Here is a 12,118-nt window from a genome sequence, read left to right on the forward strand (position 1 = left end):
TCTTTTTCAACAGAATATTTAAACTCTTTTTTAATTGAAAAAACAAATAAAATATTTAAACAAATTGAAAACACAAAGTCTTACAAATTACTAGGGATGCTCACCGTTTAGTGGTTTGAGTGTGGCCAAAAGAACCTCAAATCCGTCATCCGTCCAAAACTAGGCGGATTGGAAAAAATCAATCCACAATCGTCTGCTCGTCATCACGCATCCGTCCAAAATGCGGTGGATCAGTTCTGTTCGGTCGGTTTGGACAGATCGACATATCTGCTACCCACCCCTAACTATCAACTATATTGGTCACAATGATCTGTGGGCTTGTTCGATTCCGATATAACAACATAGGATTCGATTGTTAGAAAGGGCGTACCTAGTATATGAAACTACCGCTTAAGCGGAGTCTGGAAAAGAATTGATGTATGCAACCTTACTAGGGTTACAAATGAACAGAGCCGTTCGTGAACAAGCTCGAGCTTGACTCGGTAAGAGCTCGTTCGAACTCGGTTCGTTAATTTTTTTCTGCATTCGAGCTCGAGCTCATTAAATTTTTAATGAACAAGCCCAAACATTCTAAAGTTCGGCTTGTTAGCTGGCTCGTTTAATATTTATTATTTATATATTAAATAATATAAAAATATGTATAAAAAATAAGAGAAATATGCTATTTATATATTTAAAAAATATAAATGTAAATAATAGTTAACTATAGATAGTACATTTATATAATAGTGGTAGTAGATATTATTATTTTAGTAAAATATAGACTTTTTTTTAATATGTTTATATATATTGTAATTTGTATATATAATTGTATAATCAAAATTTTAATTGTAACTTTAGCCCCACATTCAAGTATGAATTTATAAATTTTTTGGCTCGTTAAGGCTCGTGAACAGGCTCAAGCTTGAGTTGAGCCTAAGCCAACTTGGCTCGAGCTCGGTTCGTTAAATTTTTATTCAACTTGAGCTCTAGCTCGTTAAAATCTTAATAAACAAGCCCAAACATACTAAAGATTGGCTCAGCTCGGCTTGTTTGCAACCCTAAACCTTACCTCCGCAAGCGGAAAGGCTGTTTCCGCGACTCAAACCCGTGACCTCCGGGTCACCAAGAGATAACTTTATTGTTACGCCAGGCCCGTGACCTCCAGGATTGGACGGTTAATCCTATGAAATTCATATTTTGGATCACAGAAATGGCATCTCACTTAGTAATACGTAAGACTCTTTATCCTACAAAATTGCAGGATATAGGGTAGGTATTAACAATCCCATACATAATTATCCCATGAGATTATTAATTCCATGAGATTGTTAATCCCATCACTAAATACTCCAACTAATCAAACAAGGCCTGTAAGTATCGAACACTACAACTTATAGATCTTGCAAAACATATATCAGAAATTTGTGCAGGCACATAGGAAAACAATTAAAGTTCTCAAAGTCAGAACCAAAATGTAGCAAGTTCTCTAGCATGTTAAAAAACTGACCTCAAAGTCTCATGAGTTTTCTTTTTGTATTTAGCATTTTTCATTGTTTGCAGGATGTTCCTTCATTTTCAACCTCTCCTTCATTCAGTAATGGATCAATTATCACAAAATCATCGCCTGAACTTCAAAATCAATATGGATCATCTCAAACTGAAACACACAGTTTACCTCTCATTACCACATGGAGCACAAGGTATCCATTGAAGGATTATAATACAAACTTGGACTCCGTCAGAGAAATTCAGACATGCACTATGGAATCCGTTAACAACAAATGAAACCGGGATTCTTTTCAATCAGTAAACACCTTCTGTTAACCATTTTCTGCTGAAAAAATAGCCAATTTACACAGGCTACCGACTAGGACACATCAAATAGCTCACACTTGAGTAATCAAATCTCTCCTAAGCACTACTCCAAAGTAAGTCTGACTATCTTTAGACTACTCTACGGCTTCATATAACTCAGTTCATAGATAATAAATGAAGTTACAGGTAAGGGACGTAATGAGAATAATGTTTGTAAGGTCACCAAATCCAAAGAACTTAATTTAAGGATTACCTCACAAGTTTGGCTTTTCATCAAGCAATGTTTGCAAGGTCTCCAAATCCAAATATGTCACAAGGAACCCAAGAGGGTATTCCATCAGATCTAAGCTTCAGCTCAAACTAAACAAATTGATATCAACAAAATATGTGATGACTTATCGAGTTAATGATGCATCTCTTAAGATAATGCTAGTAACAGTAAACTGCATTCATAAAACAAAGAGGATGCACAGAACCTCAACATGTAAAAAAATAAAAATAAATAATTTGTTCACTAAATTGGCTGCAGTATACAACTAGTTGCAATATTGTCAGATGAATATCTTAGAGCACAATGACAACTAATCCATTACCAAAGTATCGTCCTTCTACATTGAACGGTAAGTGAAATTTGCAAAATAATAAACTTCATTTGAAACTTTTCTCATTTTAATTCGAAGTATTAATAGATTACACTCTATTTGGTTCTTGGAAAGAGTGATTGTTAGAAATAAAGGGTTCTTGGATGGTCAGATATAATTTATTTTGTCTTTCCCTCATTCTTTGCACATTGTTAACACATCTAACGCCAATTGGAATTCCAAACTACAACAATTTACACCGATTGAGATTGCAATTTATAATTTCAAGAACAACAGAGGCCGATATCAACTTCCATCCAGTAAAACTTGTCAATTTGACATATGGGGATTATTATTGAAAAAGTTTCTTCATTCAATAATTGCACAATGTAACAACTACAAGAACTATGAATCCCCCCCCCCCCCGAAACAAGTATATATAACATTCATCACTTTCCCTTCCCCTTTCAAAAATTGAAAGTTCTATCGAAAAGTTTTAACAAATAAGTCAAAAAACTTCCCTTTTAAGGTGCTCTAGGATCCGTCCCATGCTGCCAAACGTAAACAAGCTCATCCCATCCAGTGCTGGCCAAAAGCCCCTCAACAAGCACACTCATATCCACTCCAACTGCAAACTCTGTGTGATGATCATACCTCCCAATCAGAGCATCCTCCACCATATAGTCCCACAAACAAACCGTCATGTCATACGAACACGAAGCGATCAAGCTTCCCCTGTGGGGTGAAAACTTCACCTTCCTCACAGCGTAGCTGTGACCGTTGAGCACGGCCACTGGAACCCGAAAACTTCTCACATCCCACACCTTAATTGTCTTGTCAACTGAGGCTGTGGCAATGACACAATCATCATATTTGTTCCAATCACAGGAGAGGATTTCAAATTCATGGGCAGGCAGTATCATAGTTGAACCGGCTTCACGCACATCCCATACACGCACAGTGCAGTCGCCGGAGGCTGAGGCAAAGACGTCCGCATGGCGGGGATTCCAGGCAGACGAGTAGACACAGTAAGCATGTTCCTTGCAAAGGGAAAAACACAGACAAATAGAATCAACACACATAGAGAATGGCCACTCAATTTATAATTTTGATCAAGAGTATTCAAAAACTTGAATTAAAATGTATATAAAATAAATCACACTTATCTATATTTATCATTCATTTCCGATAAATCTCCTAATTTAAAATTTTCAGATCACAAACAAAAAAAAGAGTTTTAATATGTTAATATTATTGTTTCAATGCAATATATATATTTGAAGTTCTACAGTTGCTTCGAAGAGTCATCCCACTCAACTTGGTTTTGATGGAGATTGAAGGCAGTTTTTTTTTTTAGTGTCATAATTCAAAATAAGCTATATTTACCAATAGAGTTATCTTTTGGGTAAATACCTTATTTTTTAAATTTATCTAAGGGTAGCTTTTTTGAAAAAAATTTGTATACGGATACGGAACTGGTTTGTATCAAGAAAAGTACTCAAAAAATGAAATGTATGAACTCGATGCCCTTTGAGTCCCAACTTCAAATTTATATCATAACACTTCACTTTTTGAGCACCTTTTACTGGGTATGTAATGTTGTTAATGAATGTATTATTTTCAGAATTAAAAGAGATTGTGAGTGAATTGTAGAGTGAATGTGAAAAGTTTGAACTGAGTACGGTGTTCAAGCTTTGGAAGATGTTGAAAATATATAAACTTGGATATTCAAATTATAAAGAATAGACTAATTAACATATACATTATCTATATATACAAAGAAAAACAAAGTTAGGGCATTCCCTAAGGTTGTAGAACCTGATGAAGGTGAAACGATACAAATCATGAATCGAGCTGTTGACAAACACAATTCAAAACAATTCATGATTTTCTCCATCAATTAAACCCAAATCATGAATTGCGCTGTTGACTAACACAATTCAAACAATTCATGATTTCCTCCATCAATTAACCCAAATTCTCATTAACCCAAATCATGAATTGAGAGCAATTCAGACAATTCAAGATTTTCTCAATCCATTAAACCCAAAATTTCCATTGACCCAAATCGATGAATACCTTGAAGGTGCGAACACTGGTGGGTCGATCGATAGTCCAGAGCTTGATAGTATCGTCCCAGGACGAGGTGATAAAGGAGTCTCGGCGAACTGGGTTGTAATCTACGGAATGGGTTTCGCGAGTGTGTTCATGGAGGGATCGAACTGGGTTCGCAGTAGGAGGGAGAGAGAGGTCGTAGAGCTTGACAGAGCCGTCGGCGACGGCGGCGACGAGGAGGGAGTCGTGGGATTCGGACCAGGCTAGGTCGTAGACGCCGTCGGCGGTGTCGAAGGCGGCGAATTGGGAGATGGGTCCGGCGGGAGAGAGGTCAAGGACGTGGAGGCGCCCGTTGCCGAGGATGCCGAAGTTCTGGGAGGTGGCCACGGCGAGGCGTTGCTCGAAAAAGGGACTGAATTTCACGGCGTAGCCATTGAAAGGGGCTTTGAAGACTGGCATGCTGGTGCAAGGTTTTTCGATCAGAGGGGTCTTTCTTTTCTCTTTTTTGGTTTTTTAGTTTGGAAAATGTTTGGGCAAATTACCAACGTCAACTAAAATATGAAATTTGGTGAGGATTGAGAAATTAAACTTCATATTTACATAATAAATTATTTTCTTATTTGTTATGTAAATATAAATATGAGAGAATAATTTGTAATTTTTCAGATTTCAAAAAAAAAATTATATTTTAGTTAAATTTCGAGAGAGTGTTGGTAATTTGTCCAAAATATTATAGGGTGCGCCACTATGACATAGGATTCGTTTGCAAGGTGGGTGAGTTTTTTGATTTTTTAATTATTTTAGTCAAGAATTAAAAAGTTTGTTTGGGATCGACTTTTTGACTTTTGTGAGAAAAAAAATGAAATGATTTGGATGTGATATTTTGTCTTATTGAACTAAAAAATTTATTTTGTGACTAAATAGTCAAAAAGTTAAAAAATTTGACATACTAAACGATGGCATAATATCATAATTTTAAAAAAATGCTATAATTAAAATTAAAAAAAAGAGATTTATTAGAAAATGTTTTTTTAGGGGTTTGTATCTCAATTAGTCCATAAGATATTCTTGTATTTCAATAAGTCTTGTTATTTGAACATTTTAATTTTTCAAATCCTAATTCTCATATTTACGTATTTTATGGATATTTTCACCTTTACAAATATTTTTTGAATGATTACCAATTTGGTGATGTGAACATTTATATGTTACGATATGAATATTCACATTGACATGTTAACATTCACATTAATAGTTTGAACATTTACATTGACGATGTAAACATTCACATCACGGAACGTTAACACTGTAAATATAAATATTATTAGAGGTATTTTGATAAATATGTCACTCATAGGATTTATTGAAACATAAAAAAATAATGTGAATTAAATAGAACGTAAATAGGTGAAAAGAGATTTATGAAAAAGTATCCTTTAAAAAAAATGTTATAATTAACAAAAATGTCTAAGACCACTTTTTTTCGCACCCCTTTGACCCCCTCTCTCTCTCATTGGTTGGATTTTCTTTTTCTTTTTTTGTGTTTCTCTTGTCCTCCAATCACCACCTGCCACATGTGTGTGGGGTGGTGGGAGTGGTGATTGAAGGGGGTCTCCATCACTCCTCTATGATTAAATATGTATGTGATAAAAAAAAAAAGAAGTCATAATTAAATATTTAAAATAATATAATAAATAAAAAAATTAATTATAACTTAAAAAATGATATAATTAAATATATCTATATAATAAGGAATGATAGTTTTTGAATCCTGATGGGACTTTTATCTCTTTGTCAAAATGTAAACCGTTAGATTGATTCAATCCAAAGGCTGAAAATGTCTCTCATTTGTCATATTCAATCATAAGATCTAATGGTCCAAAATGTAATCTGATGGCTCTGTTTTTTATAACACACATCCCTCTCTCTCTCTCACGTACTCCTCTCTTCTCTCTCTGATTTCAAATTTTGAACCCACACCCTCTCTCTCTACCTCCCTTGGAGCCCATTTCCTTGCTCTTCTTCAATTCGCTGTCGGAGCCCAACCCTTGCAGGAGACCCAACCCCGAACCCCTATCACTCTCCTCATCTTCTCTCTTCCTCCGTCCCTCTCTCTGCCATCCCAATCTTCATCAACAGTGGCAGCCCCAATCCCCCTTGAAGAATCTAAACGAATGGAAGAATCTGGTAGAAATACTATTCAGGTGAGCAAACCAATCTTATTTGTTATCTTCTTAGGTTTGTTTTTTTCCATCCCCTAAACCAATCTTACCAATCTGTTAACAGTCTTTTTTTGTGAACATGATTGTATCAATAGCTCTGGAAAATCAGATTTAATAGCTCTGGAAAATTTAGATTTAATTGCTCTGGAACATGATTGTATCAATAGCTCTGGAACAATCAGATTGTATCAATAGCTCTGGAACATGATTGTATAGGTGTTTCTGTTTGTATATGTGTTTCTGATTGGGAACAATCAAATTGTATCAATAGCTTTGGAACATGATTGTGAACATCTATATAATAAGGAGGCTCTGGAACATGATTGTGAATATTTATAAACCAATCTTACCAATCGTGATTGTGAACATGATTGTGAACATCTATAAACCAATCTTACCAATCGTGTGTTTTTTTTTTTTTGGTTTGAGTTTTACTGGTCTCAAATCAATTAGTGATATTGCTTAGTCGATAGTTTATACGATCATCACACATGTGTTTGATAGAATGACCCAATAAGTCATGTATTGCAAGTGTTTGATAGAATGACCCAATAAATTTTATTTATTTTGATTTTGGAGAATATATATAGGCACATGTAACAACCCTCATACTGTTTACTGATTAATGACTGACCGATTACTGTTAAACGAAACTGATAATGACTGATAACTGACTGATAATCGAACTGAATGAAATACTGAACTGACTGACTGAAATTGAAACTGAATTGACTGAGTATATGTTAGTTAATTGCATTCTATCTGTTTGATTGTCTGATTATCTGTTCATGTTTATATGTTTAAACTGCTAATTGAAGGCCTTATCGGCGGCCGAACTAGAAACCGATTGATGTTCCGTGACCCTCATATTTAATGTGATTTTATGGTACAAGTATCTGAAAATTGATTAGGTATGATTAAATTAGATTAAATTAAGCTAATTAAAGAGTTGGACTTAATTACCTTTTTGCCACTTAAGTGGCCCACTACTTGGATCATCTTTGATTCTCATTATGCTCACACTTACACATTTCATCAGCTCATCTTGAGCACACCACCGACTAGAGAGAGGGAGGTAGGGAGTTAGAGTGAATTCACCTTGAATTCCTTGGAAACTTGAAGAATTGCTTGGTAATTGAAGTGTATCTGCATATTTGAGCTCCCTCACTCCTAATTCTACAAGACTAAGGTAGGACATCCATCTTCTTGTTGCTGTTCTTGAGTTCATTCTTGCATGATTCATGTTAATTTGTAGAGCTAAGTTATGATTTGGTTCATTAATGATGGATTGAAGATCATTTCTTGCATGCATGTTGGTATTGTTGCATTTTGAGGTTGATTACATGGACATTAGTGCATGCATGCTCATATTGTTGTTATAGACCATGTTTTCATCTGGTTTTGGAAAGAAATGAGCTCATTTGAGCAAGCTTTGGAGCTTCAATTTGGTTTAAAACTCATTCATGCATGTTTGAATGTCGTTCTTGAAAATGGGTTTGAATGTGGTTTTAATTGACTCACCTTTGGGGCTTGAATTCACAAATTGAGCTTTGAAACTTGTTATACATTGAATTTAGTTATGTTTTCCAGAATTTGGGCCCAAGAGGTCGAGTTTGGAGTGGTAGAATGCTTGGTTTGAGCTTGGGAGGCAGATCTGGAAATTCCAGATTTGGCTTCCTCGCTCGAGCGAAGGATTCCCCGCTCGAGCGAGCACCTTTGTCCAGGGCTCCGCTCGAGCGACCATCGCGCGTAAAATTTCAGCATCCAGTACTTTTACTGTTTTGCAGACCGCTCGAGCGAAGGATTTCTCGCTCGAGCGAAGCCTTTGATTTTGGACTTACGCTCGAGCGGAGAAAGTCTCGCTCGAGCGAAGCCCCTATTTTCAGCAAAGTTTGCAAAATGTTTTCTAAGTGTATTTTTGCATCCTCATCCCATCCTAGGCATTCTTAGGCCTAGTTTAAGGCATCTTAATGAGGATATAGATGTAGAACACACCAAGGCAAATTAAGGATTAAGTTATGAGATTTCCCAACTGTGTAGCTTAGTGTGTTCAACCTGTGAACTGTGTAGGGTTGGCAACTGGGGAGACACGCTCTAGCCTACTGTAGCCCAAACTCTGTGAGTAACAATTGTGTAAAGATATGTTCAACTGATTATCTTTTGAATACTGAACTGAACTGTTTACTGAACTGGTATTATTTACTGAATGAATGTATGTCCTTTATTTCTGAACTGTACTGTGGCATCCTTAGTATCTACGGTTTACTGTTACTGTTACTGTTACAGAGATCTCTGTCGGTTCCCTCGTGGAACCACTACTGTTTACTGACTGATGGCCATCATTACTGTTCGGTCTTTCAAGACCTACTGTACTGTTATGCTAATGGATGTACCACATATGACTGTTTACTGTACTGAACGACCGAAATACTGATTGAATTGAACTGTTTTCATTACTGTAAGGACATTCATTCTAAACCTCTTTACGCTTTATGTTATTCACTGGGCTTTAGCTCACTGCTCATATATATATGTAGGTGTACAGGCACCAGACCGCAGCTAGAGGCGTCAGGGTTACTCCAGTTTTGTCAAGCCAGCCTTTGTGCCTCACTGCGAGGTTCCGAGTTGCCATGCTATGGCTTGGGGGTGTTTTGTCTGTTTTTCCCCCTTCTGTACTGTTTTACTGTTTTGTATAGACCGTACTGTTTTGTACAGACGGAATGTTTTCTGTACTGTTCTGTAGGGTTGAGTCCCTAGTTGAATGGATGTGAATATTGTACATACTGTTCTGTACTGTTTATGTGTGAATATATGAAAAGCCTTTTCGCATACAGACTGTCACAGCTCAATGGACACTATTTATTTACTGTATTGGCTTCCGCCAGGCCCTGTACTCTGTTTTACTGTATTACTGTTCAGCAGGCCTTCGGTAATCTCGGATTACTGGCCGGTTACGGTGCTAAACCCATAGGGCCGGGTTTGGGTCGTGACAGCACACAACTATAACTATCAATGCACCGTTTTGGCTTTAATTATTTTTTTCAAAATTTATACGATTGTTGAACCAATCATGTTTTTTTTTTTTTGGTGTGAGTTTTACTAGACTCAAATCAATTACGATCATTACACGTGTTTGATAGAATGACCCAATAAGTCATATTAAATTTGTTTCAGTTCAACCATAAATAAATGCTCATTGGAAGTGCCACTACATAGGCCCCAAAAGCTTTTTAACGACATGCATCCAAAGTTTTAATCACAACAATACATAATCTTAAAAAATATCATAAATCCTCATAACTAAGGCCACTTAAATTTATAATTAAACATCACAAAATTTTATAACCAAAACCACCATGGGTTATAACTATAAACACTACAAAAAGTCTAATAACCAAGTTCATCATAAATTTGATCATCACATAATCTTATAACTAAATGCCACATAATTATTAAGTAAGACCACAAATCATTAGAATTATGGTGCATGTTACACATTTTTTAAGGGAATGTGTATCAAAGAATTTTTGAACGTTTATTTTAATTAATTTTTAAAAATTATTTGTGATATAGTAAGTTTTCAGCTTGGAAAAAAGAGTCTTTTGACAAGGCATTCAACATTAAACCTGTAGTTCTGAATGTAAGTTTAATATTCCTTTTGTTTCTTTTCTATTTTTGTTGGTAATCAAGTTACTGATAAATCAAGGTGAACTTGCTTTGCATCTCATGAAGGATGGATGATGATTAAGAAACTTACTATATTAAACGTTTTCTTTATTTTGATCTTATTTTGCTCTCATGTTTATTTTTCCTTTTTTTCTTATTTTGCTTTCTTATTTTGCTCCCATTTAGGGGGAATATTTTATTTTTCCTTTTTTTTTGATTTAACTGCAGTATGTTGATGGGTGTGGTGTGATTTTGATTAACTTTTTAGGTTGCTATGGCACAATCAAGTGGATTGGCCCCTCCTCTCTCTCCTCTTATTCTATAACAGGTAAGCGATTCACATCTTAATGTTTTTTATCCACAAACCTAACTTTTGAAAATGGCAATGGATTATTCAATTTGCTTTCATCCGCAAACCTAACTTTTGTTCATTCGTATCTGAAGCATTGCTTTCAATTTGCTTAATAGGCTCACATTAGAGAGCTTGAGAAAAAAGTGAAACTTTTTAAGAATCGTTTGCATCCAAACATTGTCGTTGGTATTTGATTACATTTTTGTGTTCTCATTGCCTAAAAATTTGGTAGGCTCACATTAATTTTATTTATTTTTTCCCAATTTAATTCTACATTGATTCATTTAACACTTTGTTTTTTTATTGACAAATAGTAACATTTTTTTTAAAGACCATTAAAGCCTTGATAGAGCTGCCTCTGTGTATGTGGTTTTTTTTTTATTTTATTTACTTAAATGTACTATGTAATTTCTTTGTATAGCCATGACCATATCCATTTGTAAATGGGTCAAAGAAACGTAGAGATTGATTTTTTGGGTCCAACATTATCATCTACTTTCTTAGTAGAGGGATATGTATAATTTAGGTCTATATTTTGTATATTTTTTAGTAGAGGGATAATTCTTCTACTTTCTCCACTTTTTGTTTTTCCTGTCTCATATCTAAAATCATCAACCACCTCAAATTGAAATCTATTGTTGAAGCATATCATACAGTTCAATCCTGTTGGTGTGTTCCAGGTCTTAGATAACGCGAGTTGGATCTCAATTAGCTTTCAGAAGATGCTTGATTGAAATGTGTCAAGTTCTAGAATTAATTAGCTTTGTTACAGGAATTCACTCAATTTTGATTTGAGTCGGATTGTATTTGGAAGTGCCATTAATACCTATGGTAAAGATAAGATATCTTTGGGGAGTGACTTTATTTCTTGTTGTTCATGGTTAAGACATTTTCCTATGGTAAATATAAGATATCTTTAGGGATTTAAGATATCTTTGGGGATAACCAATCAATCATGTTTTCCTATTTGTTTGTTTGTTTGTTTTCATATGCTTAGAATTTAATAAAATTTTAATTGGCAACCTCATCCCTACTCTATATTTTCTTGGTTTTGTTTAAGAAAATGTAATCTATGTGGATCTATTAAGGGTAATGAAAATGTAATCTAAAGTTCATTACAATAGTTCTTTTGTATGAATCTGTTAAGGGTATTGAATCATGATTTTAGGTAGAGATTTGAAAAGATGAAAGAAAAAACGTGAGTAAAATATAAATGCAATATAATTTAAATTTTTTTCTTCCTTTTCATTTTTATTTTCTTTTTCAAATCCATATTCAAGTTCATGATCTAAACACAGTTTAAAAGAATTAAATTGTTGTTGTTTAGTTTCTCGCACAAGACATTGAATGGCATATAGTTTGAATTAAATTGGTATTGAGCAAGACATTATTTGCAATTTATCAATGCCTAAAGCAATGCATCGTAACTTTTCTTAAATTGAATG

The 12,118-nt window shown here is 34.8% G+C and overlaps 1 protein-coding gene across 1 annotated transcript; it reads right to left on the reverse strand.

Moving 5' to 3' along the window:
* Positions 1-2,727: 2,727 nt before the first annotated feature.
* On the reverse strand, positions 2,728-5,002 carry PEX7 (peroxin 7). Its single transcript, XM_028251394.2, has 2 exons — positions 4,458-5,002; positions 2,728-3,418 (listed from the first exon to the last, which is right to left on the reverse strand). Exons 1-2 carry the CDS (start codon positions 4,890-4,892, stop codon positions 2,903-2,905), a joined length of 951 nt encoding a protein of 316 aa, XP_028107195.2. The 5' UTR covers positions 4,893-5,002; the 3' UTR covers positions 2,728-2,902.
* Between the last annotated feature and the right edge of the window lie 7,116 nt (positions 5,003-12,118).

Source organism: Camellia sinensis, chromosome 9 (genome assembly GCF_055761805.1).
Source record: "Camellia sinensis isolate YWXY chromosome 9, ASM5576180v1, whole genome shotgun sequence".
Lineage (NCBI taxonomy): Eukaryota > Viridiplantae > Streptophyta > Magnoliopsida > Ericales > Theaceae > Camellia > Camellia sinensis.